Source organism: Aquarana catesbeiana, linkage group LG01 (assembly GCF_042186555.1).
Source record: "Aquarana catesbeiana isolate 2022-GZ linkage group LG01, ASM4218655v1, whole genome shotgun sequence".
NCBI classification, from domain to species: domain Eukaryota; kingdom Metazoa; phylum Chordata; class Amphibia; order Anura; family Ranidae; genus Aquarana; species Aquarana catesbeiana.
In genome coordinates, this window is record NC_133324.1 from 733,030,412 (window position 1) to 733,058,166 (window position 27,755).

The 27,755-nt window shown below is 42.3% G+C and overlaps 1 protein-coding gene across 4 annotated transcripts in view; it reads left to right on the forward strand.

Annotated features, from left to right (window-relative positions):
• Nucleotides 1-27,755, forward strand: part of TMEM184C (transmembrane protein 184C) — a 78,785-nt gene that overhangs the window by 20,806 nt on the left and 30,224 nt on the right. For all 4 annotated transcript variants that reach the window (XM_073604745.1, XM_073604767.1, XM_073604756.1 and 1 more), the window contains exons 6-10: nt 2,107-2,181; nt 7,769-7,862; nt 9,754-9,866; nt 14,718-14,817; nt 27,292-27,463. In XM_073604745.1, coding sequence (XP_073460846.1) covers nt 2,107-2,181; nt 7,769-7,862; nt 9,754-9,866; nt 14,718-14,817; nt 27,292-27,463 — 554 coding nt within the window. The remainder of the gene's footprint in view (nt 1-2,106; nt 2,182-7,768; nt 7,863-9,753; nt 9,867-14,717; nt 14,818-27,291; nt 27,464-27,755) is intronic.

Sequence of the window (27,755 nt, forward strand, 5' to 3'; positions counted from 1 at the left end):
TTCGTTAGCAAGGCACTGGTCATTTTGAAAGTGTGTTTGGGGACGTTATCATGCCGGAATACTGCCCTGCGTCTCAGTCTCGGAAGGGAGGGGATCATGCTCTGCTCCAGTATGTCACAGTACATGTTGGCATTCATGGTTCCCTCAATGAACTGTAGCTCCCCAGTGTCGGCAGCCCCAGACCATGACACTCCCACCACCATGTTTGACCGTAGGCAAGACACACTTGTCTTTGTACTCCTCACCTGGTTGCCGCCACACACACTTGACACCATCTGAACCAAATAAGTTTATCTTGGTCTCATTAGACCACAGGACATGGTTCCAGTAATCCATGTCCTTAGTCTGCTTTTCTTCAGAAAACTGTTTGCGAGCTTTCTTATGCATCATCTTTAGAAGAGGCTTCCTTCTGGGATGACAGCCATGCTAACCAATTTGATGCAGTGTGTGGCTTCTGGTCTGAGCACTGACAGGCTGACCCCCCCCACCCCTTCAACCTCTGCAGAAATGCTGGCAGCACTCATATGTCTGTTTCCCAAAGACAACCTCTGGATATGACACTAAGCACGTGCACTCTACTTCTTTGGTCGACCATGGCAAGCCTGTTCTGAGTGGAACCTGTCCTGTTAAACTGCTGTATGGTCTTGGCCACCATGTTGCAGCTCAGGGTCTTGGCAATCATCTTATAGCCTAGGCCATCTTTATGTAGATAACAATTGTTTTTTTTTCAGATTCTCAAATAGCTCTTTGCCATGAGGTGCCATGTTGAACTTCCAGTGACTGGTATGAGAGAGTGAGAGCGATAACACCAAATTTAACACACCTGCTCCCCATTCACACCTGAGACCTTGTAACGTTAACGATTCACATGACAGCGGGGAGGTTCAGAACAGGCCTCGCCATGGTCGACCAAAGAAGTTGAGTGCACGTGCTCAGCGTCACATCCAAAGGTTGTCTTTGGGAAATAGACGTATGAGTGCTGACAACATTGCTGCAGAGGTTGAAGGGGTGGGGAGTCAGCCTATCAGTGCTCAGACCATACACTGCACACTGCATCAAATTGGTCTGCATGGCTGTCTTCCCAGAAAGAAGCCTCTTCTAAAGATGATGCACAAGAAAGCCCTCAAACAGTTTGTTGAAGACAAGCAGACTAAGGACATGGATTACTGGAACCATGTCCTGTGGTCTGATGAGATCAAGATAAACTTATTTGGGTCAAATGGTGTCAAGCGTGTGTGGCGGCAATCAGGTGAGGAGTACAAAGAGTGTCTTGCCTGCAATCAAGCATGGTGATGGGAGTGTCATGGTCTTGGGCTGCATGAGTGCTGCCTTCACTGGGGAGCTACAGTTCATTGAGGGAACCATGAATGCCAACATGTACTGTGACATACTGAAGCAGAGCATGAGCCCCTACCTTAGAAGACTAGGCCGCAGGGCAGTATTCCAACATAACGACCCCAAACACACCTCCAAGACGACCACTGCCTTGTTAAAGAAGATGAGGCTAAAGGTGCTGGACTGGCCAAGCATGTCTCCAGACCTAAACCCTATTGAGCACCTGTGGGGCATCCTCAAACGGAAGGTGGAGGAGCGCAAGGTCTCTTAACATCCACCAGATCCGTGATGTCGTCTTGGAGGAGTGGAAGAGGACTCCAGTGGCAACCTGTGAAGCTCTGGTGAACTCCATGCCCAAGAGGGTTAAGGCAGTGCTGGAAAATAATGGTGGCCACACAAAATATTGACACTTTGGGCCCAATTTGGACATTTCCACATAGGGTGTACTCACTTTTGTTGCCAGCGGTTTAGACATTAATGGCTGTGTGTTGAGTTATTTTGAGGGGACAGCAAATTTATACAAGCTGTACACTCACTACTTTACATTGTAGCAAAGTGTCATTTCTTCAGTGTTGCCACATGAAAAGTTATAATAAAAATATTTACAAAAATGTGAGGGGTGTACTCACTTTTGTGAGATACTGTATCTGTGTGTGTGTGTGTGTGTGTGTGTGTGAAAAAAAAAAAAATATATATATATATATATATATATATATATATTATACACACAAGACTTCTGCCCAGCTGACTGGTATGTGAATTCTCTTTCAGGGTGTTACTGTTTAGATGCAAATTGGGTGTTCTGCAGTATACAGTGGTTCGGCCCGTCACCACTATAATTGCTTTGTAAGTATGCCAAATTGATTTTTTTTTTTTTTGGTATGTGTTGAATGATCCTGTGAGCTGTTGAGAAGCATTAAAATGCTTATGCTTTCCCTTAAGGCAGGGGTCTCCAAACTTTCTAAATAAGGGGCCAGTTTATTGTCTGTTAGACTTAAGTGGGGCCAGACACTGGCCATTGGGAGTAAGAAAGGTCCCAACGTCAGTGGGGAAAAAACAATGCCCTATCTTTTGGTGTCATTAAGAGGAATTGAGCAAAATATTACAGTGCACACATGCAAAAAAGACATTTACCTCCAGCAGGGCTAGTTTAAAACACCTAGACACTTTAAAAAAAAAATATTATCAAAAAATATGGGGATTTGGTTACACCATATTGCTATATGGTGCTAAGCCCACTTACTGCGTCAAAGTACCCCATGATTAGTGGGTCCTACACTATCCATGGATTGGGAGATCCTGCTTCTCTGAACCATGAGAGCAATACACTCTTCTATATGGGAGAACTTTGAGGTCTCCACCCATGACACAAGTGGACACTAATGAGAGGTACTTAATGAAAGAGTGAGGTGCTCCTCACCCAAAACTCTCATTAGTGTCCACTTGTGTCATGGGTGGAGACCTCAAAGTTCTCCCATATATAAGAGTGTATTGCTCTCATGGTTCAGAGAAGCAGGATCTCCCAATCTGTGGATAGTGTAGGACCCACTATTCATGGGGTACTTTGACGCAGTAAGTGGGCTTAGCATCATATAGCAATATGGTAATATGGTGTGACCAAATCCCCATATTTCTTGATATTTTTTTAAAAATTGTCTAGGTGTTTTATACTAGCCCTGCTGGAGGTAAATGTCTTTTTTGCATGTGTGCGCTGTAATATTTTGCTCTGCTGTATGGTCTTATGGCTGCACCAGCTTTAATGCACCTTTTAGGGTGTGCCCCCCAAATCTTGTTTGTCTATTAGGAGGAATTGTGCCCCATCTTTGGTGTCATTGGGAGGGATTGTGCCCTTTTACTGGGTCGGGGGGGGGGGGGGGGTGTATGCCCCATTGCTGGTTTCAGTGGATGAAATTGTGCCCCAAGGGCCGAATACAAACAAGCACATTTTGGAGACCGCTGTTTTTAAGGTATTAGCTTACACCAGGTACAGTAAAGCAGATCCATGCTATCAATTTAAAGCAAAACTTGACTTGGTACCAACTTCTTGCAGTTCCTGCTGGGAGACTAAAGAGGGAGGGCTGCACTAGGAGCCAATCAGGAATTCCTTTAGCAAATGTGCTGAAAAGGAGAAAACTGACAATAAGAAAGCAGTGTGAGCAGAGAATTAACTGCATCATTCAGCTGCTGCTCTTTCATTGTCCATTCATGAGCTTCTCACAGTGTGAATTATAACATACAGCAAATTTAGATAGAACTCACTTCATCTGGCTGGAGAATTCCAGCATCATTAAGTGTTCTTGCATAGCAAGACCACTTATTGTTATCTCACATATATATTATTAAGTGTTCTTGCATAGCAAGACCACTTACTGTTATCTCACATATATATTATTCTTATTATTATAGCCAAATTTACCACCCTAACACCTCCCACAGTTTTTACACTACATAGACAAGTAATATACCGAAACGTGAGGATTGTTCCCGAATGGTGTGCTATTACTTTGTGGAACGTTTCGCCGAATGGTTCACGAAATATCGTCATTTTTGCGGCGAAATTGGTCCCATAGGAATGAATGGGGAAACTAGAGTGGGAGATGACAAAAGCTGGAAAATCAGAACATGATTTCTAAACTGCCGCCACTCCCTCATTTTCAAGCCCACCTACACAAATCTTATATCAAAACGTTCAGCTATCCCTGCTGCCACTAAACATGTCCACGGCTAAGCCATAGTCCTGATAGTTTTCACAATATGACCATTTGTTTGCAACTCACGCCGTCCATTGACATTCATTGAAACTACACTCTAGCCCCCTCCAAATTTGAAGGGCAATTTCTAAACTGCGACTGTGCCTTCATTTTTAATATTTCACAGACATACTATACATCAAAATCTAGGTCTGGGTCTTGTGATTCTCACAATATAAAGATCTTCGCTGTAGGATGTGCAGTTTTTAAAATACGGCCATTTGTTTAGAGGTCATTTCAGGAAATTTTAGCCATTAATCAGAGTGTACTGTTAGTGTTTGTTTTGTTGCCATGGTTACCAAAGCTTCTGTTATACACAGGGGGGAGGTGGCTGGAGCATCTCAGCTGATTACAGAGCCCGGGGGAGGGGACAGACACACCATGTACTGATTTATAATAGAGGAATATGATGGGGCAGTTTTGATGGGGTAATTCTGATGGGGCAGTTTTGATGAAGTAGTATTTGGGAAGCATAAACGGCACGAGCGTTGCTAGGAAACAGTGGTTGTAAACACAAGATGCTGAGACACCCCAAATGCATGTGACTTCATCTGCTAGACTTGATAATGCTTGTAGACTCCTCCCACAGTTTTTACACTACAGAGACAAGTAATATACCGAAACGAGCGGATTGTTCCCGATTGGTGTGTTATTACTTTGTGGAACGTTTCGCCGAATGGTCCACGAAATGACGTTTTTGCGGCGAAATTGGTCCCATAGGAATGAATGGCGAAATGTTCAAAACTAGAGTGGGAGGTGACAAAAGCTGACAACCCCATGATCAGCCAAAACATTATGACCACCCCATGATCAGCCAAAACATTATGACCGCCCCATGTAAAAAAAAATATATTTTTGAAAAAAAAAAATAATTTTTGAAAAAAATAAAAAAATAATTTTTGAAAAAAAAAAATATTTTTGAAAAAAAAAATATTACTTTTAAAAAAAAAATTATTTTTGAAAAAAAAAAATATATTTGAAAAAAAAAAATTATTTTTGAAAAAAAAAATTATTTTTGAAAAAAAAAATTATTTTTGAAAAAAAAATTACTTTAAAAAAAATAATAATTTCGAAAAAAAATTATTTTTGAAATAAAAAAATTACCTTTAAAAAAAAAATTACTTTTGAAAAAAAAATTCATTTTTGAAGAAAAAAAAATTCATTTTTGAAGAAAAAAAAATAATTTTTGAATAAAAAAAAATCATTTTTGAAAAAAAAATTACTTTTGAAAAAAATGTTCAGCTCTTTCAGCGAATGGAACTTTTTTACTACTATTTATACTTTTTAAAATATTAAGCTTTTTAACACTTTTCACAGTTACTCAAGCCACTCTACCCCACCCAGTTACTCCGCCCACTCCAGTTGTAGAGGCAAGAACACTTTCACAATTTCCCCAGAAATTGTACCTTTTCTAGTTCTTATTATTATTATAGCCAAATTTACCACCCTAACTCCTCCCACAGTTTTTACACTACATAGACAAGTAATATACCGAAACGTGCGGATTGTTCCCGAATGGTGTGCTATTACTTTGTGGAACGTTTCGCCGAATGGTTCACGAAATATCGTAGTTTTTGCGGCGAAATTGGTCCCATAGGAATGAATGGGGAAACTAGAGTGGGAGATGGCAAAAGCTGGAAAATCAGAACATGATTTCTAAACTGCCGCCACTCCCTCATTTTCAAGCCCACCTACACAAATCTTATATCAAAACGTTCAGCTATCCCTGCTGCCACTAAACATGTCCACGGCTAAGCCATAGTCCTGATAGTTTTCCCAATATGACCATTTGTTTGCAACTCACACTGTCCATTGACATTTATTGAAACTACACTCTAGACCCCTCCATATTTGAAGGGCAATTTCTAAACTGCGACCGTGCCTTCATTTTTAATATTTCAGAGACATACTATGTATCAAAATCTAGGTCTGGGTCTTGTGATTCTCACAATATAAAGATCTTCGCTGTAGGATGTATAGTTTTTAAAATACGGCCATTTGTTTAGAGGTCATTTCAGGAAATTTTAGCCATTAATCAGCGTGTACTGTGTTTGTTTTGTTGCCATGGTTACCAAAGCTTCTGTTATACACAGGGGGGAGGTGGCTGGAGCATCTCAGCTCTGATTACAGAGCCCGGGGGAGGGGACAGACACACCATGTACTGATTTATAATAGAGGAATATGATGGGGCAGTTTTGATGGGGTAATTCTGATGGGGCAGTTTTGATGAAGTAGTATTTGTGAAGCATAAACAGGGCATGAGCGTTGCTAGGAAACAGTGGTTGTAAACACAAGATGCTGAGACACCCCAAATGCATGTGACTTCATCTGCTAGACTTGATAATGCTTGTAGACTCCTCCCACAGTTTTTACACTACAGAGACAAGTAATATACTGAAACGAGCGGATTGTTCCCGATTGGTGTGTTATTACTTTGTGGAATGTTTCGCCGAATGGTCCACGAAATGACGTTTTTGCAGCGAAATTGGTCCCATAGGAATGAATGGCTAAATGTTCAAAACTAGAGTGGGAAGTGACAAAAGCTGACAACCCCATGATCAGCCAAAACATTATGACCACCCCATGATCAGCCAAAACATTATGACCGCCCCATGTAAAAAAAAAATATTTTTGAAATAAAAAAATAATTTTTGAAAAAAATAAAAAAATAATTTTTGAAAAAAAAAAAATAATAATTTTTGAAAAAAAAAATATTTTTGAAAAAAAAAAAATTATTTTTGAAAAAAAAAAAATTATTTTTGAAAAAAAAAAATTATTTTTGAAAAAAAAAAAAAATATTTTTGAAAAAAAAAATTACTTTTAAAAAAAAATTATTTTTGAAAAAAAAAATATATTTAAAAAAAAAAAATTATTTTTGAAAAAAAAAATTATTTTTGAAAAAAAAAATTATTTTTGAAAAAAAAATTACTTTAAAAAAAAAATAATTTCGAAAAAAAAATTATTTTTGAAATAAAAAAATTCATTTTTGAAAAAAAAAATTACCTTTGAAAAAAAAAATTACTTTTGAAAAAAAAATCATTTTTGAAGAAAAAAAAATTCATTTTTGAATAAAAAAAATTCATTTTTGAAAAAAAAAATTACTTTTGAAAAAAATGTTCAGCTCTTTCAGCAAATGATGGAACTTTTTTACTACTATTTATACTTTTTAAAATATTAAGCTTTTTAACACTTTTCACAGTTACTCAAGCCACTCCACCCAGTTACTCCGCCCACTCCAGTTGTAGAGGCAAGAACACTTTCACAATTTCCCCAGAAATTGTAGCTTTTCTAGTTATGTACTTTACTCCCCACACTTACTTTCCCTGGCTATTGTTTTGAGTGTAATGCTGTTGATTTTGTATTTAACTAGAAAAATGTGGCAGTCTATTCTCCCTTTTATGCTCACAGCACATGTAGTCATTTCTAATGCGTACTTATGAGCACCAAAACTTGTAAACACTTTGGCAGCCTCAGGTGGAGGCTATACTGTTTTCTGGAGAGCAGAGATACCAGGTTCCATTTCGTTTTTGATGGTGAGGCCAAGGGGATTTGAAATATTGACTTTCTTTTAAACTAAATGTAAATTTATCTTGTGTTTCATTGCTTAGAAGTAAAAAAAAATTGTTATGTTGCAATAAATATTGAGATAAAGTTCTAAAGTTTACTCGTCTGTTATGTTTCAGGATTTGTCAGTTGTCTGGCATCTATGGGGAAGGAGACTTTAGCTTAAAAAATGCATGGACATACTTGGTTATAATCAACAATGCGTCGCAAGTGGTGAGTCATTTATGCCTATAAATGGCCTTTTTCAATGTAAAGTAAAATTTTCTTCATTCTTTTGGCCATTTTATTAGGTGATACTGTAGATAAAATGTAAAAAGCTTGCAATTGGGGAGCTGGTCTGTGCCAGCCCTCTATATGGCTTAGTATTTTTTTTTGGGGGGGGGGGGGGTTATAATCTACCTGAAGCTATCTATGTCATTTCAAAATGATATATGATGCTTGTGCTTTATAATATCTGATGCACGTTGCCATATATATATATATTTTTTTTTTTCTTGTGCCTTTTTGCCACGCATTAAACATATATGTTTTGAAAAGAATGTAAAAATCACTACTCGTTGCCCCATAAGAGGCTAGCAGTGGGACCTGGGTCCTGTATTATTTATTTACCCTATTTCTACATGAATAAGTCCGAAGTAACATGCTTAGTTATTAAAGCTGAACTCCAGAAAAAAAACACTAAATACACAAATGCATTACATATGAGGGAGCTATTTTACCTGCCAAAGATTTTGTATTTCTGTCCGTCCAGCCCTATGATTTTAACAGGCTTGCCTCATAGAGTCTGGCAGGGCTGGAGATCTGTTTTTTCTGTGGTTAAATATCCCTTACAGCATTTGTGCCTCCCGCAGCCTGTGACTGGGCAGTGAAGGTGAAACCACAAACTGATGAGCTCATCACTGTCACTCTGATCTTTTCTCCTATCATAACATGATTACTGCAGCAAAACTGGCTGGTTCCTTATGCTGCTTCTCAGTCCCCTAGTCTATAGCTCCCAGCTGTCCCTGATTTTGAGGGACTGTCCCTGATTTGGAGCAATGTCCCTCATTCCTCCTCATTTGTCACCCATTTTGGTCTGATCTATATAGTTGTATAGAAAATGCACTTTTTATCTATGAAAAAGTGTTTTCCAGCACTAAACCTTTGGCAAGGGGTGTGTCCTATGCCTGCATACTTTTGCTGATAGGTGTCCCTCATTCCTATCTCAAAAAGTTGGGAGGTATGCCCTAGTCTGAGCTCTGCTGTACAGTGAGTGCAGAAAGCTAATGCCAGGTCAAATTCCCTGCTTGCATTTAAAGCAATATGTTTAATGATGTAGTAATTGATACGGAGCCGTATTAGATTTGATGTCTTTGAAGTATAGGCTTACCTTTTAACAAAAAATAATAAATGCACATTTTTATTTTTTTTTTTGCAGGTAGAAAAATGTGCATTTATTATTTTTTTGTTTCTGGAGCCTCTATAGCATTGCACCAGCGATGTAGGCCTCCTGCAGAGCTGTCAGTGTATCTGTGTGCCCGTACATCATACGGGCAAGCAGATACAATCTGACAGGAAGACTCAATGAACTACCACAGTGCTGTGGTAGTTCTTTGAGAACTACAAGCTGACAGCCGCAAAGGCTGTTGGGACTTGTAGTTTTCCATTCACAGAGGACTGTGAATGAGTGACGCAGCCAGGCGTTTTTTTTTTTTTTTAATTGTAACAGGTAGTGGGCGAGAAGATCCCCTCTAGCTGTTACAACAGGGGATCAAGGGGTGCGGGGGCTGGTGTGTTTGTAACATGTACACTCTGAATATGGGTGGAACATGTTGAGAAAGGTGACCTTGTCCTTTTAATCTCACTTGACTATTTTGAAAATAGCTGGATTTGTATATTGCACTGGAAAACACAGGAGCAATACTAAATACCAGGAATACATTTAAGTGTGTATTATATATCAGTGGAAATGTGTCAGCCGGCATAGTTATCTTGGCTCTGAGATCTCCATTGTGATGTCACACATGTGACAGTGGTACATACAGAAAAGCTGTATCTATAGCTTTATATTCTTATTTTTCTATTGCATTTTTGTGTTAATGTATTTGTTGAATTTCTTTTCCAGTTTGCTATGTACTGTCTTGTCCTGTTCTATATAGTACTGAAAGAAGAGCTGAACCCTATCCAGCCAGTGGGCAAATTTCTGTGTGTAAAACTGGTCGTTTTTGTGTCATTCTGGTGAGTCCCTTAAGTGAACAAGTACAACAGACTTTCCATAATTCTCTTACAACATGCCCTGCTAGTTGCCTGTATTGCCTGTTTCCGCTCCCACATCTAGTTACTGGTGAAAATGGAAATGGGTACATCTAGAGACATAACGGTATTTGAAGTGGTATTAAAATGTAATATGTTGTAGCTTACCAACCTTTAAATGCAGCGACTGCATTCGTTTTCTTTTTTTAGGCTCTTTATTCTTTATTTTTACCTGGTGATCCAGCCAGTAACACACTTTCTGTCCTAGGGTGTCTCCACTCTGGATGAAGGGGCAACTGAGACAACTTTGAACAGCAGCATTTTCAGCCTGTGGGGAGCGGATTGTTAGATTCACTAACAGATTTTAGATAAACTCGACTAACACTTAAAGTGAAGTCCTGCTGACATTTTTTAAGTAGTTACAGCCACAGTTTATGTAAAACCTTTATCCCAAAAGGAAAACAAATGCATAAAAACTGACCATTGTAAGCACTCCTGTCACTGTTAAATTGTTTGTCTCAACCCTCTAACTGCCAGTTTTGCTGGACTGCTTGATCTGTTAAAAAAATAATAATTAACTGGTTGGATCACTGGCTGAAAATAAGGGGAGGGGGGGGGAAACTAATACTTAGTCAATGAGATTAAGCTCTGCTGATTTTATCATCCAATCATGTAAAAAGACAAAGGTTTTGGAGGGATAGGGACTTTCAGGAATCCATGACATGGTAAGGTCATGTGTTTCCATCCCTAGGGACTTTGAATGATATCAAGATCTGGTAAGATCATGAATATCCATCCCATATGCGTTTAGAGAGGAGGATATATTGGCAAGGAGGGTGGGACTTTAAATGAAGCACCGGGCAGCAAAAGAATACTTGGATGAATACAAAGGAATTTTATTAAAAGGCTAGATAAAAAGCATACATAATATTGGTAGCAATGGTACAAAATGACATACATATACTGATTAGACCATTATGTACAGTCCAATAACAATGATGAACACTGAACAACATGGTGAAATTGATGGTGATCTCTCATATGAACACATTTAATTCCTCATCTCAACCGGGAGCTGAGGTGTACAGTCCCGCGGGCTGGGAAGGGGCGAGACCGGCCCTCTCTTTTCCTTACCCCCCCTTCCCTTCTCCCCACTGCCTCCTCCCTTTCCATTACCCTTGCCCACACATCACCCCCCCTTTTTTTTCTTCTCCCTGTTGTCCTCAGTTGTCGTGCCTGCCCCTGGTATTGCCCCTTTCCAGCCTGCGGGACTGTACACCTCAGCTCCTGGTTAGGAGTTATCTCCGCATTGCCTGTGTGGCCCTACCAGCATCCCAGCTGTGTCTCAAACCTCAAGTAAGCCCTGGTTATGGGGGATGTTACCCCACCCCCAACCTTGGCTTTCTTTATAATTGTTATTTTTTCCCTTATCTTTATACTATTCTTTTAGATATTACACGTGCCTGCTCCTGATGAGTGTCGCAGCTACTAGTTGCCGTGTCTTTAAAAATTCATCAAGATTTCACAAGTTACTATGCATGTTTACCCCCTACAGGCCCAGCGAGGCCATAGGTCCCGCAGGTTATACAACTCGTATCATTGTATATAGCCCTTCTTTTGAGACGAATTGAGGAATTAAATGTGTTCATATGAGAGATCACCATCAATTTCAGCATGTTGTTCAGTGTTTATCATTGTTATTATCACATGTTTACTTAGACTGTACATAATGGTCTAATCAGTATATGTATGTCAATTTGTACCATTGCTACCAATATTATGTATGCTTTTTATCTAGCCTTTTAATAAAATTCCTTTGTATTCATCCAAGTATTCCTTTGCTGCCCGGTGCTTCGTTTAAAGTCCCACCCTCCTTGCCAATATATTCTCCCATCATCCAATCATGTGCAAGCCAAAATGCCGTTTTTTTTAATTTTCCTTGTGCAGGATTGGGTATTGTTTGCAAAATGACATTTTACTATATTTGCTAAGCTCTAGGGAAAATTCCTTTGCAAAGTGGATAGCCTGTTTGCCTTTAGTAAAGGAAACCCACGATCATGTAAATCCTGTGCAGTTCTTGGCTGTGTTCACAAATGCCGGACACAATAGACCCCTACTGTGAGTTTTCACCTTGTGACTAGCTACAAATTTACAGTGTTACCATCTGATTAATGGGGGGACCATCTCTGCCTAGGCAAAGTCGCGTGCGTGGAGTTCAAGGACAGCTTTTTGAAGAAAACCGTGTTTTTTTTTTTTTCTCTTAAATTATATTGTTTCTATATGTTGTCATTTGTCAGGAGTTTATTCATGAAGACTTGTAAAGAATGGTGACTGAGGACACTGTCCCCGGAGCCATTCTGTCTCCAGATTTGTCCCCGGATGGCAGGGGCGGCACCAGGTGCAGGGCTGATCCTGGGAGGGTGCTGAGACGGGGGGGGGGGGTTGAGGGTCCGAGGTGCCACACACTGGGGGGTGTCAAGCTGGCGTCGCCCGCTGTGACAGCTTTAATTTGAATCGCCGGGTGCCCGCCGTCTTACAAGTCCCGTTTACTAGTTTGTCTCCTTTTGATAGACTGCACACTTGTCCAATGCCGGGACATGTGCTGTCTATCATAGGTAGGAGCCGACCCAGGAGGCGGGACTTGTTTGAAGGCGGGCACCCGGTGATTTAAATTAAAGCTGTTACAGTGGGCGACACCCGCTGTAACAACCACAGGTGAGGCTGCATACATGGCCACAGTTGAGGCTGCATACATGGCCACAGTTGAGGCTGCATACATGGCCACAGTTGAGGCTGCATACATGGCCACAGTTGAGGCTGCATACATGGCCACAGTTGAGGCTGCATACATGGCCACAGTTGAGGCTGCATACATGGCCACAGTTGAGGCTGCATACATGGCCACAGGTGGGGCTGCATACATGGCCACAGGTGGGGCTGCATACATGGCCACAGGTGGGGCTGCACACATGGCCACAGGTGGGGCTGCACACATGGCCACAGGTGGGGCTGCACACATGGCCACAGGTGGGGCTGCACACATGGCCACAGGTGGGGCTGAACACATGGCCACAGGTGGGGCTGCACACATGGCCACAGGTGGGGCTGCACACATGGCCACAGGTGGGGCTGCACACATGGCCACAGGTGGGGCTGCACACATGGCCACAGGTGGGGCTGCACACATGGCCACAGGTGGGGCTGCACACATGGCCACAGGTGGGGCTGCACACATGGCCACAGGTGGGGCTGCACACATGGCCACAGGTGGGGCTGCACACATGGCCACAGGTGGGGCTGCACACACGGCCACAGGTGGGGCTGCACACACGGCCACAGGTGAGGCTGCACACACGGCCACAGGTGAGGCTGCACACACGGCCACAGGTGAGGCTGCACACACGGCCACAGGTGAGGCTGCACACACGGCCACAGGTGAGGCTGCACACACGGCCACAGGTGAGGCTGCACACACGGCCACAGGTGAGGCTGCACACACGGCCACAGGTGAACCCTGCATTCTTTATGTAGCGCACTTCCCTATCTTATCCTCATAACATTTGGTAGTCGTATGTCAAAAAAATTCTAAGAAGTCTCTTTTTTTTTTTTTTTAATCTCATGGACAAAATGTGAGAAATAACATTTATCATACAATCATTCCATAAACACATATCACATACACTGCATATATTATTTGAGGAAAATATGCTTATAAAATAGTTTACCATTTTGCAATAAAAAAAAAAAACCCGGATTTTCTTTTAAAAATCGGTTCACCTTATTGTAAAGCTACTGAAAGGTGTATCTCTTGTTTTTTGATCTCTGACAATTAAACAGCTGTCTTATCCAGGTTAAATATTAAGAAAGACAGTCTTCTCTTCTTGTAATAAAAATACTTCTGGTACAATTTAGAAAATTAAAAACTGACACTCATGTAAAAATTATATTGCTTTTAATATGCTGAGGATATTCATTTGACAGCTATGTGCTATACAAGTGAAATTTGATGGTATGACACTAGTGTATTGGCATAATTTGTCTGCATGTGGATTATTTTATTTGCAATTGTATACAAATTCTGTTCTTTTAATGTGTATAAATATGCAGTTGAACCTGAAATTGTAACCTTAGGCCTTCCTTTTCAAATACTGACAACCTTGTACCCTAGTGGTAATAGGTGATGAATGAGAAGCCGAGTGATACTAATTTGTGTAGCAGATACTACCATTGATCTCTGACAATCTCTGTGTGATATGACCAAATACCCAAGATCACTTGAACTATTGCCTAAGTATATGATACCTTGCCTGCTGTGGAAACCCAGAGCTGTAATCTATACAGCAAGTATATTTACAGGGCTTTTACATTTATAATAAAGGGGGAGCAAGGAGGTCAAGATGAGAAGGAGTAGTGTTTAAGTATCACTAAAGGTCCTCTTTAAAAGCCTTGTAAACAAGTACAGGCGGTCCCCGAGTTACGAACGGGTTAGGGACTGCCTGTTTGTTCTTAAGTCGGATTTGTTCGTAAGTCGAAAGCGCATGTGCAGAACGGCAGAGACGTAGTTTTCCGGTGTCGTTTTCCGATGTGCCCGCCGACGCCACCTCCCGTTCGTAATTAGGGGTCGTTCGCAAGTCGGAGGTTCATAACTTGGGGACCTCCGTATATATCTTGTTCTCTTCTATCAGGCTTTACCACAGTTATGTGGAAGAATTATTGTAGGTTTAGCATTTGTACAACGTAACCTGTTATTATTCATAAAAATAAACTTGAGCCAGTATATTGTGTATACTACTTGTTGCATCATATAAAGTGATAAATTGTTTTTTTTTTTATCAGGCAAGCAGTATTGATTGCACTCATGGTTAAAGTTGGTATTATTTCTGATAAACATACATGGGACTGGAAGTCTGTCAAGGATGTTGCAACAGGACTGCAGGTACATCTCTGGTTTTGTCAGTGCATTCTTTGGATGAAAATCCAAGAGTTAGGTTATTCCATTTCCCTATTGTTCTATCAGTACAAATAGAAGCTTGATGCTGTGGCTCTGTCATTTTGTTATGGCCATACTATATCAAACTGTAGGTATTTTTTTGGGTGAAAAAATAAGTCTTTAAATGACTAGATCATTGCACAAGGTACAATCATCATCTAATGTAGCGATTCCCAGCTAGTGTCTCATGACTCACTTGTGGCTTTTGGCACCTTTTGCTGTTACTTGTTGCAGCTTTTACATGTGCTTTGACTGCTAGGCATATTTTTCTTTTCCAATTTTTATTTTCTATAAAATTCACCTCTGCAACTAAAAAAACAAAACACCCGTTTTCTCAAATAGCTAGTATTTAACCACTTAAGGACCAGCCTCGTTTTGGATTTTAGGTGTTTACATGTTTAAAACAGGTTTTTCTGCTAGAAAATTACTTAGAACCCCCAAACATTATATAGTTTTTCTTCTAACACCCTAGAGAATAAAATGGCGGTCATTGCAATACTTTTTTTTGCACCGTATTTGCGCAGCGGTCTTAAAAGCGCACTTTTTTTGGAAAAAATTCACTTTTTTGAATAAAATAAGACAACAGTAAAGTTAGCCCAATTTTTTTTATATTGTGAAATATAATGTTACGCCAAGTAAATTGATACCCAAAATGTCATGCTTGAAAATTGCGCCCGCTCGTGGAATGGCGTCAAACTTTTACCCTTAAAAATCTCCATAGGCGACGTTTAAAAAATTCTACAGGTTGCATATTTTGCGGTACAGAGGAGGTCTAGGGCTAGAATTATTGCTCTCACTCTACCGGTCGCGGCGATACCTCACATGTGTGGTTTGACCACCGTTTTCATATGCGGGCGCTACTCGCGTATGCGTTCGCTTCTGCGCGCGAGCTCGTCGGGACAGGGGGGTTTTAAAAATTTTTTTTTTAATTTTTATTATTTATTTTACAAAATTTTATTTATTTTTACACTGTTTTTAAAAAAAAAAAATGGTGTCACTTTTATTCCTATTACAAGGAATGTAAACATCCCTTGTAATAGAAAAAAGCATGGCAGGACCTCTTAAATATGAGATCTGGGGTCAAAAAGACCTCAGATCTCATATTTACACTAAAATGCAATAATAAAAAAAAAAAAAGTCATTTAGAAAAATGACATTTGAAAAAATGTGCCTTTAAGAGGCGTGGACGGAAGTGACGTATTGACGTCGCTTCCGCCCAGCAGTGTGTTGGAGACAAGTGAGCTCCATCTTAGCCTCACTCGTCTCCAGACACACCACAGGATAGGACGCGATCGCCTCCGCCGCTACCGACGGCTCCGGTAAGCGGCAGAGGGCACCGGATCGCGGCGGGAGGGGAGTGGCCCTCTCCCGCCACCAATAAAAGTGATCTTGCGCAAATCCGCCGCAGGTACCACTTTTATCTGAAAAACAGACGCCGCACGAAAACGGGGATACCGGGGTTATGGCAGCTAGCTGCTGCCATAACAACGATATCCCCGTTCAAAGTTTGGACGTATATAGTCGTGCGGCGGTCTTTTTTTTTTAAATTCCTTTATTGTTGACACACTAAAGGCATAGAAATACAGTTTAGGTTACAGTATGTTACATATTCCATACAAAAACATATTTTGAATCACATAAAATATGACTGTAGACCAAAATCCAAGTTATTAATCCAACAAATATGGTAGCATAGATAAGTTCTAGCCAAAAGTATGTCTGTTCCATACAAAATATAAAATATCAAGGTTGCCTACCACGGGCTTCCTTGGATAAAGCTTAATTGGTATATGAACAGTTTTGATATATATAATAATATTTAAACCTTCAAAGACAGATATGTCTATTTGCTATACAGATGAGTGTTACCTGCTCATCTTAAGTAATGTCATTTACATTGTATTTGTTATCGCCGTCAACTACGGCTGCTTAGTGAGCAGATCGAAACACAAAAGATTAAAGAAAAGAAGAGATTAGAAAGTGAAAAGAAAAGCGGAGTAGGAAGGGGGGAGGGGGAGGCATGAAGAGAGTGGGGAGAGGGCAAAAAAAAGGGGGTTATATAGGAATGGTTGCGACACCGCCCCCCACCCGATCCCTCCTGTCACACCCCGAAGGAGTGTATACAGATATCTGTGTTAATGGGGTTGCATCTCAGGTAGGCGAGGATTGTGTCTGTACCAAGTCCTGTAGATAAGCGTCTGTACCGACAAAATATCTCCAGGGCCTCCATTTGTCAATAAATTGTTCCTCTTTGTTTTGTAGAGTTGCCGTCAGTTCCTCCATACGTAAAATACAGTTAACTTTTGAATACCACAGAACCCTGGTCGGGGGGAGAGGATCACGCCAGAGCGCCGGAATGCATATTCTAGCAGCGTTTAGGAGTTGCATAGTCAATGTTTTCTTGTACTTTTGAATCGATCTTGTGGTCAGGTGTAGGAGGCATGCGGCCGGGTTATCTTTGAGATCGACCGAGGTCAGACTTTGAATAGTCGAAGTCACCTCCTCCCAAAAGGGTCTCAGAAGTGGGCACGACCAAAAAACGTGGAGCAAGCTTCCCACTTCCCTGTCACATCTCCAACACCTATCCGACAGCGACGGATTCATTTTATGTAACACGTATGGGACTCTGTACCACCTGGTCAGGATTTTATATCCCGCTTCTTGATATTGGCTCGCAATCGAGGACTTATGTGCCAAGACCAAGACCTTCTCTCTTTGCTGAGTGGAGAACTGGGTCCCCAGATCCCTTTCCCATTTCAGGAGGAACTCTGGAGTTGAGTTCCCTCTCTGACCCGAAAGAAGACTGTACAAGAAAGACAGTGTGTGTCTGATAGGTTCTCCAGACCTGCAGAGGGATTCCAGAGGAGTGTAGCTCCGAGGGACATATGATAGTTCCTGGAACGTCCTCAGATAGTGCCTAAGTTGGAGAGTGCTGAAGCCGTCTAATGGAGGATCTATGAGTCTGGAGAGTGTGGAGGCAGCTGGGAACTCTCCCCGGGGCCAAATCTCGCCTAGAGACTGCTTCTCATCAAACTTTAATTGTCTCAATCTACGACTTGTGAGTCCGGGGGTAAAGTCCGGGTTACCTATAATAGGCGTCATGGGTGAGGGTAGTGGTGATATGTCTGTGGTGCGAAATATTTTCCTCGCCACCTGAAGGGTGGCCCCTATTAGTGGGTGGGATTTCATGTCCGCCGGCGGAGTGGACAAGAGCCACGGTGATGGGAGTAAGGGAATAGAGGAATCTTCAATTTCCATTCCCACCCATTGTTTGGAGTCTCTATTGCAGTGCCAATCGGCTATCCTGGCTAAGTGAACCGCTTGGTAATATCGAAAGATATCCGGGAGACCCACTCCCCCCTTGTCCTTGGGCTTGGTCAGTGTTTGTAATTTCGTTCTGGGGGATTTATGAGACCAGATAAACTCTCTAATGATAGACTGAATTTGCTTAAAGAAAGTAGTTGGTAGCTGGATCGGTAATGTTTGAAGTATATATAAAATCCGTGGAAGGGCTGTCATTTTCAGGGCGTTACAACGCCCAAACCAGGTCAAGGTAAGTCTGTGCCACGTCTGGAGATCTATCTTAAGTCTCTGCAGTAGGGGTGCAAAATTGCTGTTGTATAAATGTGCCAAGTCCGGGGTGATGTCCACCCCCAGATAGCGGATAGATTTCTCCGCCCACCTAAAGGGGAAGGTTTTGCTCATGCTTACCGCTTCCATAGCTGGTAATGTGATGTTTAGCACCGCGGACTTGGCACAATTGACTTTGAAATTTGACATTTCCCCATACACCCTAAGAGCTGACAAGATATTGGGTAGAGTGATACGCGGGTTGGAGACGAAAAAAATCAGATCATCGGCGAAAGCCGCGATTTTGTGATGTCCCGAGGGCTTAGCAATACCCGTTACATTAGGGTTCCCACGGATGTTACACATGAACGGCTCGAGGGTGAGAATGAAAATCAGTGGGGACAGGGGGCACCCCTGTCTCGTCCCGATTGTAATGTCAAAGAATTCCGAACGCCACTCGTTGACCCGTACCGCCGCCGAGGGAGTCGAGTACAGAGACGATATCCAGCTTCTCATGTTTGGGCCCATACCGATATGCTCCAGGGTGGCCCGCATAAAATGCCAGGCCACCCTATCGAAAGCCTTCTCTGCGTCCGTGGAGAGGAGCAGAAAAGGCTTCTGGACTGATCTCGCTTCATGGATTAGATTGAGAACTCTGATGGTGTTGTCTCTCGACTCCCTCAGCGGCACAAACCCTGCCTGGTCTAGGTGAACTAGCTGTGGGATATGTGGTAAAATTCTATTGGCGAGGATTTTGGAAAATAATTTCAGATCTACGTTAAGCAACGCAATCGGGCGATAGTTACTGCAATAATTGGGATCTTTCCCCTCTTTTGGGATCAGGGATATAAATGCCCGTAGGGAGTCTACCATGTTAGTACTAATATTATCCCCCTTTAGTGAGTTGTACGCTTTCAGAAAGTGTGGCGATAAGTTGGGCTCAAAAGTCTGGTAATAGGTCAGAGTGAAGCCATCCGGCCCCGGTGCCTTCCTGGGTTTCGTTTGTGCCAGGGCTAGCAATAGTTCTTCCTGGGTAATATCCGCTTCAAAAGCGTCACTTATTTCAGTTGGCAAAGTAGGCATGCCCGAAGCCCTGATGTATTCACCCGCCAACCTCTCCTTCTCCACTAAAGAGCCAACAGGTTCCCCCCTGTGTAAATTGTATAGTTGTTGATAATACTCAACAAATTCGCTGGCTATATCCCTAGAGGTATGGACTTTTGCCCCCTGTGAGGTCACTATGGATGGAATGTAGGTGCGTTGTCTGGGAGCCCGTAGAAGTCTGGCCAACATGGTACCTGGCTTATTGGAAAATTCGAACGTAGCTCTTCTAGCCCAAGCCAGATTCTGTAATGTTTTATGGTACAGAAGGTCTTTCAATTCCCCCCTGGCCTTCAGTAAAGCCTTGAGGTGCGTTTCGGCCATGGACTTCTTGTGTAGCTGCTCGAGCGACCGTACCTGGGATATCAAGAGGTCGATCTGTTTGGTTCTTTCCCTTTTTTTGGCAGCCCCGATCCTAATTAGTTCCCCTCTTATTACACATTTGTGGGCCTCCCATATTGTCATTGAAGACAGCGATGGGTCTGTGTTTTCTGAAAAATAGTTGGTTAATGTCCTACTTATCTCTGAACGTACTTCCGGGATTTGTAGCAGAGACTCGTTTAGTTTCCATGTAGGGGGGGATCTGAGTTCTGTATCTCAGCACATGGTTACATGCGTGGGAGCATGATCCGATAGGGAAATGTAATCAATTTGGGATGAAGTGACATAGGGGAGATCTTTATGCTGGATCTGGAAGAAGTCTATCCTGGAGTAGGTTCCATGCACCGCCGAGAAGTAGGTGTAATCCCTCTCCTCAGGGTGCATGATCCTCCAGGGATCAACCAACTGAAGGCTAGCCAACTCCTGTTTAAGTTTTTTCAGGTAGGCAAAGGACAAGTGAGACGCTCCTCTCGAAACGTCAAGGAGCGGCTCCGGGGCAAAGTTAAAGTCCCCGCCCATCAGGAACAGACCCTCCCGGAACTCTAGGATCAGGGGAGTGAGTGCTCGCAAGAAGGACAAGTGGTCAGAATTAGGGAAATAGACATTGACCAGAGTCACTGTGGTACTCCTAATTTTGCCTTTCAAGAGCAGGTACCGCCCCAGCGGGTCCGCTCTCTCTTCTAGCAGCGTCCACGGTACAGATCTGGCTATCAATATGCTAACCCCCTTAGATTTCGACAAGGGGGAGGGAGCATGGTATGCGTTGGGGAAATCCCTGTTGCAAAGTCTGGGAACTGCCGACTGTTTGAAATGCGTTTCCTGAATAAACGCCACCTGTGAGCGTGTTTTTTTCAGGTCAGAGAGGAGTCTGGAGCGTTTTTCCGGTGTCGCCAGACCCCTAACATTGAGAGAGGTAAATTTTATCTCACCTTGCGTACGTGAACCCGAGGGGATACCCAGGGGGGCCATGTCGCTCACCGATACCAAACCGAAAATACAAAAATAAAGAAAATGATCTGAGAGGTATAAAGCTTGGGGTGAGGGGGGGGGGGGGGTCACAGTCGGGGGCGAAAAGGAGTGGAGAAAGAAGAAGAGAAGGGGGGGAGGGTAGAAGTGGAGGGGAGGACCGGGAGAGAAAGGAAAAAGTAAAGAAGCAAAGCTAGGAGATGAAAAAGAACAATACTAAGAAGGATAAATGAATTATCCCACTGTTGCTAAACTAAGCCTTGCGCACGTATGCGCTACCTATTAGCGGGTGTGGAAGACTAGACTCTGCGACACAGCGGGAGACGTGTCGACAGATGAGAACCGGCATATTAAGAGATACCGGACTACTACCGTTATAAATGAAACATAAAAAATAATAAAAATTTCCAAAAACAACTCTATTTGCCATATTGCAGAACCTTCAGGCCGCATGTATGTAGCCCCCTGTAATGTAGTATATATGAACACAGAGAAATTCATACACTAGCTTCCCGTCTGCAACATAGCTATCACAGTGAACTCTGGTATCAAACATCAAAGCCGTATTAAGCTATACACGATTCCGTGTCTTGTGGATCAGGGCTCCTTCAGCGCCGCTCTCCCACCCCTTCAACAAAAAATGAGAGAAAAACTGTAAACGGAGGGCAACAAAAAAAAAAAACGAACAAAAAATGTCTCCGTTAAAAGAAGTGAGTAATGGAGGGGGGGCGCAGCGCGAAGGCCCCAATAGCATTTGGGTCTAAGTGACCATTTTAGGCATTGCCTCCCTGTATCTAGGGGCAAGGCCCCTCAATAGCATATATACAAAATAAGCCCCTTAGACTATCTATGACCCACTCACGGAACTGTGTAGATATATTATGAGATCAGGAAGGAAAGTCCGATCAAGACTCTGGTGAAGTGAGGTTATCTCTCGGAGAAATCCTGGATCTTGAACGCCATTGTCGTCTGCTAGGTCTTTGGGGTCTCGGTGATGCAGAACGTGGGTTGTTGAAGGTTATTGGAAAGTCCAGCCAGTTGGGTACAGAGAAACCGGGGATCGCCAAGAATCCGAACAGATCAGGAAGCTGGTCCGGCCATCGCAGTACAAAAGAGTTATTCCCTTTCAGCACTATCAAGTGGAAGGGGTGTCCCCATCTGTATGTGGCACCCGTTGATCTGATTGCTTCAAGTAATGGTCGTAGTTGGCCCCTCATGCGCAGGGTGAGTCGCGATAAATCTGGGAAAAGTTGCACAGACGCCCCATCAAAGTCCAAGGGACCCCGGGTCCATGCTCTTTGTAAAATTTCCTCCTTAATTGTGTAATAGTGAACTCTCGCCAATACATCTCTCGGTGCGGGATCATCTCCTCCCCTAGGACCCTGTACACGGTGCACTCGGTCCAGTTCCAGCTCATCTGTAGGTGGCTTGTCCAGCAATCGGTTAAATATGGCCACTATCGTGGCTCTGAGATCACCCCCCGATGTGGCTTCAGGTAGGCCTCGCACCCTAATGTTGTTTCTCCTGCTGCGATTTTCGCCATCATCTATGGAAAGCTGCATCAGGATCAAGTGCTTTTTATAATCAACATGAACCTTTTCCATGGCTGACATTCTGGATTCAAGCAGGGAAGTGGATGTTTCCACCTCAGATACCCTAGAGTCCACCGTATCTATCCTCTGCTTAAGGTCATGGATTTCTTTAGAAAGGGTATTCACAATTGTAGCTGCAGAGTCAGAGATATCTTTTTTAGTAGGGAGAAGGGCGATCAGCTCTTTCCAGCCTTCAGGGAGTGCTGGCCCCTGTGTGCTGGCAGTCTGTACAGTTTGCACGAATGAGCAACTATCTAACCCCGGGATTTCTGGGGATAAGATCGGGGAGTCCGGTCTGTTGGGGAGAGACCCGTTACCTTGTGAGGCGCTGGGGGGTCCTTTGCCCGTCTTTTTGAGCGATGCTGTGCCTGCGTTGTTGTTGCGCGGCGGCGCCATCTTGGATTCCTGGGCCTGTAACGGAGTGGCCGAATTCCGCAGGAAATAGGCTGCAATGTCCGCGGTTTTGTTGGCTGCGGGAGATCCCGGGGGTCTGTCCGTCATGGACATGTAGTTGTTTGCCCGGCAGGTGTATTAGATCCGGTTCCCGGCCTGAATGAAGCACGGAGCTCCCAGGAGAAGCAGCCTCACAGCGCCATTGCCAAGCCACGCCCCCCGTGCGGCGGTCTTGAAGTGGTTAATGGCTAGGGGTAACAAATGATTGTTAAACAGAACAAATTGCACATTTATGTCTTGTGCGCTGGTCCAAATCGTTTGGTAGAGGGGGGTTATGGTGTGGGGTCGTTTTTCAGGGGTTGGGCTTGGCCTCTTAGTTCCAGTGAAGGGAACTCTTAAGGCGTCAGCATACCAAGACATTTTGGACAATTTCATGCTGCCAACTTTGTAGGAACAGTTTGGGGATGGCCCCTTCCTGTTCCAATATGACTGCTCACCAGTGCACAAACAAGGTCCATAAAGACTTGGATGAGCGGGTTAGGGGTGGAGGAATACGACTGGCCTGCACAGAGTCCTGACCTCAACCCAATAGAACATCTTTGGGATGAATTAGAGTAGAGACTGCGAGCCAGGTCTTCTCGTCCAACATCAGTGCCCAACCTCACAAATGCGCTTCTGAAAGAATGGTCAAACATTCCCATAGACACACTCCTAAACTTTGTGGACAGCCTTCCCTGAAGAGTTGAAGCTGTTATACCTGCAAAGGGTGGGCCAACTCAATATTGAACCCTATAGACTAAGACTGGGATGCCATTAAAGGTCATGTTTGTGTAAAGGCAGGTGTCCTAATACTTTTGGTAATATAGTGTGTATATAGCTCTAGGCTTGTTATGTTACACTGGGATTAATTTATTAACCACTTGACCACTGAGCACTTAAACCCCCTTCCTAACCAGACTAATTTTCAGCTTTCGGTGCTCTCACATTGAAATTTTTGTCTTTTTTTCACACAAATAGAGCTTTCTTTTGGTGGTATTTAATCACCACTGGGTTTTTTATTTTTTGCGCTATAAAAGAAAAAAGACTGAAAATTCTGTAAAAAAAAAAAGAATTTTTCTTTGTTTCTGTTATAAAATTTAGCAAATTAGTAATTTTTCTTCATAAATTTTGGCCAAAATTTATACTGCTACATATCTTTGGTAAAAATAAGTACAAACTGGTGTATATTATTTAGTCTTTGTAAAAGTTATAGAGTCCACAAGCTATGGTGCCAATATCTGAAAATTGATCACACCTAAAGTACCGACGGCCTATCTAATTTCTTGAGACCCTAACGTGCCAGACAAGTACAAATACCGCCCCAAATGACCCCTTTTTGGAAAGAAGACATTCCAAGGTATTTAGAAAGATGCATGGTGAGTTTTTTGAAGTTGTCATTTTTTTCCCACAATTCTTTGCAAAATCAAGATTATTTTTTTTTTTTTCACATAATTGTCATATTAGCAGGTTATTTTTCACACACAGCATATGCATACCACAAATTACACCCCAAAACACATTCTGCTATTACTCCCGAGTACGGTGATACCACATGTGTGAGACTTTTACACAGCATGTCCACATACAGAGGCCCGACATGCAGGGAGCACCTTCAGGCGTTCTGGAGCACCCAGGCCAATTCTGACATTTCTTTCCTACATGTAAAAATCATAATTTATTTGCTAGAAAATTACATAGAACCCCAAAACATTATATATTTTTTAGCAAAGACCCTAGAGAATACAATGGTGGTTGTTACAACTTTTTATCTCGCACGGTATTTGCGCAGCAATTTTTCGAACGCGTTTTTTTTGGAAAACAACAGTTTTGTGCTTTAAAAAAAAATAAAACGGTAAAGTTAGCCCAATGTTTTTGCATAATGTGAAAGCTGAAGTTACACCGAGTAAATAGATGCCTAACATGTCACCCTTCAAAATTGCACACGCTCGTGGAATGGCACCAAACTTCGCTACTTAAAAATCCCCATAGACGACGCTATAACGTTTTTTACTGGTTACATGTTTTGAGTTACAGAGGAGGTCTAGGGCCAAAATTATTGCTCTCGCTCTAACGTTCGCAGCGATACCTCACATGTGTGGTTTGATCACCATTTTCATATGTGGGCGAGACTTAGGGGGCGCTTTAAATTTTTTTTTTTTTATTGTTCATTTTACTTTATTTTAGTTTGACACTTTTTTACAAAAAATAAACTTTTTGATCACTTGTAATAGGAATATGGCATGACAGGTCCTCTTTACAATGAGATATGGGGTCAATAAGACCCCACATCTCACCTCTAGGCTGGGAAGCCTGAAATGAAAAAAAAACGATCCTGGCTTCAATCATAGCGGTGAGTCGGTAGAAGCAGAGGACGTCCCCTCTCACCTCCCATAAGATCAAAGAGCGGAACAGCCGCTATGATCATTCTTATGGTGTAGGGAAACGCCGGCTGAAAAAGCTGATATCTGAATGATGCCTGTAGCTGCAGGCATCATTCAGATATCCCCACACAAAGTCAAGGACGTCATATAACGGCGGGCGGGAAGTGGTTAAAACGCATTTTTTTTTTAACACAAAGTTGTCCATTTATACAATATTTCTAACACATAGCATGTACATACCAAAAATGACACCCCAAAATAGATTCTCCTACTCCTGAGTATGGCGATACCACATGTGTGAGACTTCCACAGCCTGGCCACATACAGAGGCCAAGTACAGCCGAGTATGGCTGAGCATGGCCGAGTATGGTAGGGTATAGCTGGGTATGGCAGAGTATGGCTGGATATTGCCCCAGGGGGCGCGCGAGAGCAGGATTCTAGAAGGGTGTCGCTGTATGCCCTCCCAGAGTTATGCAACTACCCTGTAGCTGGCATTCAGCTATGGGCTGGTTGGTAAGTGGTTAAACTGGAGAGTGCAAAATCTGGTACAGCTCTGCATAGAAACCAATCGGCTTCCAGGTTTTTTTTGCCAAAGTTTAAACAAGCTGAAGTTAGAAGCTGATTTGCTGCCATGCACAGCTGCACCAGATTCTGAGTGCTCCAGTTTTAGTAAATCTGTGTAGTACTAGAAATTGTCAGCACAGGGGCTTCACATTTTAACAAAATAAAGTGGACATGGCACAATGTTTGAAAAAAAGTGGAAGGATAGATGATTTAATAATGCTGAGAAATTGAACATACAGCAGATATGTTACAGTTAGCATGTGTCAGACTTGTTTTGTTCTGTGCCATTTCAATAGCAGATTTGAATATGAATGGAGAATACAGGGTAGCATGGAGCAATTATTACCTAAAGCAGAACTAAAGTCTGCAGAATACTCCTCTTTGTTTCTGTGATGTGACTGTTAGTTCCCTCGCCGACTGCTGACATCTTCTGAGTGCCGGGTGTTTGGCCTCTTGATTGGTCAGTGGTGATGACGACATGACTCCCATGCTTATACACAGTGTACATTCAGTAGAAGATTGCAAACAAGTTTGTTTTATTGTAGGAGAGACATAGGGGTTGACTTACTAAAGTTGGAGAGTGCAAAAAATGGTGCAACTGTGCATGGTAGCCAACCAGCTTCTAACTTCAGCTTGTTCAATTAAGCTTTGACCAAAAAAAAAAACTGTAAGCTGATTGGGTTCTGTGCAGAGCTGCACCAGATTTTGCACTCTCCAACTTTAGTAAATCAGCCCCATAGTATGTTTCTTCTGCAGTAAAAGCTGCTTAGTTGCAGTGTTTTTGTATTGTGGCTTTAGTTTCACTTGAAAGAGACTTTGACATTGGAAAAACCCATATAAGATGCAAGTAATTTGAGGTGCCTAAACCTATTTACAACAGCCTCTCAAAACCTTCTATCACAGTCAGTTCTGGTAGGTGAAGCTTTAATACTACCTGAAAGTTGGTCACCAAGGTCCTTCCATAAAATTGTGTGGCAGCCTCACTGCCCTTTAGAAATTGCACTGCATAGGAAGCACTATAAGCATTCAGTACTCCCTTTCTATGGACTCTTAAAGCATCTCCATTCATACTCATAGCTAAAGAAATACCTGTTATACCTAGGTATGAGAACACGATCCTATGCTCTGCCTCCCCACAATTCAAGGCTTGCTCAGGTGCTAAGTATTGCCATTAAGAAAACTTGTAAAGAAAAAAGATATTTTAAGACTAAGTTAAAAAGGTAAGCCTATTAAAGCTTGAATTTTCATGCTTAGTATGGTTCAACACTTTTTATATAGTGTAGTTTACAAGCTGGAAATATTTGTTAATCTCTCATTGGTCCTGGAAACCTCTTAGAACCCGATTAAGAAACGTGAACCTTTTGATTTGGAAAACATACATGTATTGGGATTTTAGTGAGGACAAATCACATTTTTTGACTCCTTTGTTTCAGGATTTTGTTATTTGTGTTGAAATGTTCTTGGCTGCCATAGCTCATCACTTAAGCTTTTCATACAAGCCATACGTACAGGAGGCAGAGGAAGGCTCGTGTTTTGACTCATTTCTTGCCATGTGGGATGTATCGGATTTACGGGCAGACATATCTGAGCAAGTACGCAATGTTGGTAAGGGAATTTCTGCTATGTTATACATCATGGAAAACTGGGCTGGTACTTCTTTAAGCAAGGACAAATATTGTAAACGATATATATCCTTTTTTCCCCACATACCGTTATTTATATTTTTCTCTACCAAGCTGTCCTAAAATATATGACCGTGGCAAAGGTTGAGGCTAAGGGGCAAATTTTTAAAGGAATGAAAGTGACATTCACTGGAGGTGAATCAATTACTGTTGGTTAAAACGCATGCACCAGGAAGATACACTTGCAGTGAGAGTTGGTTAATGTCACATTCATT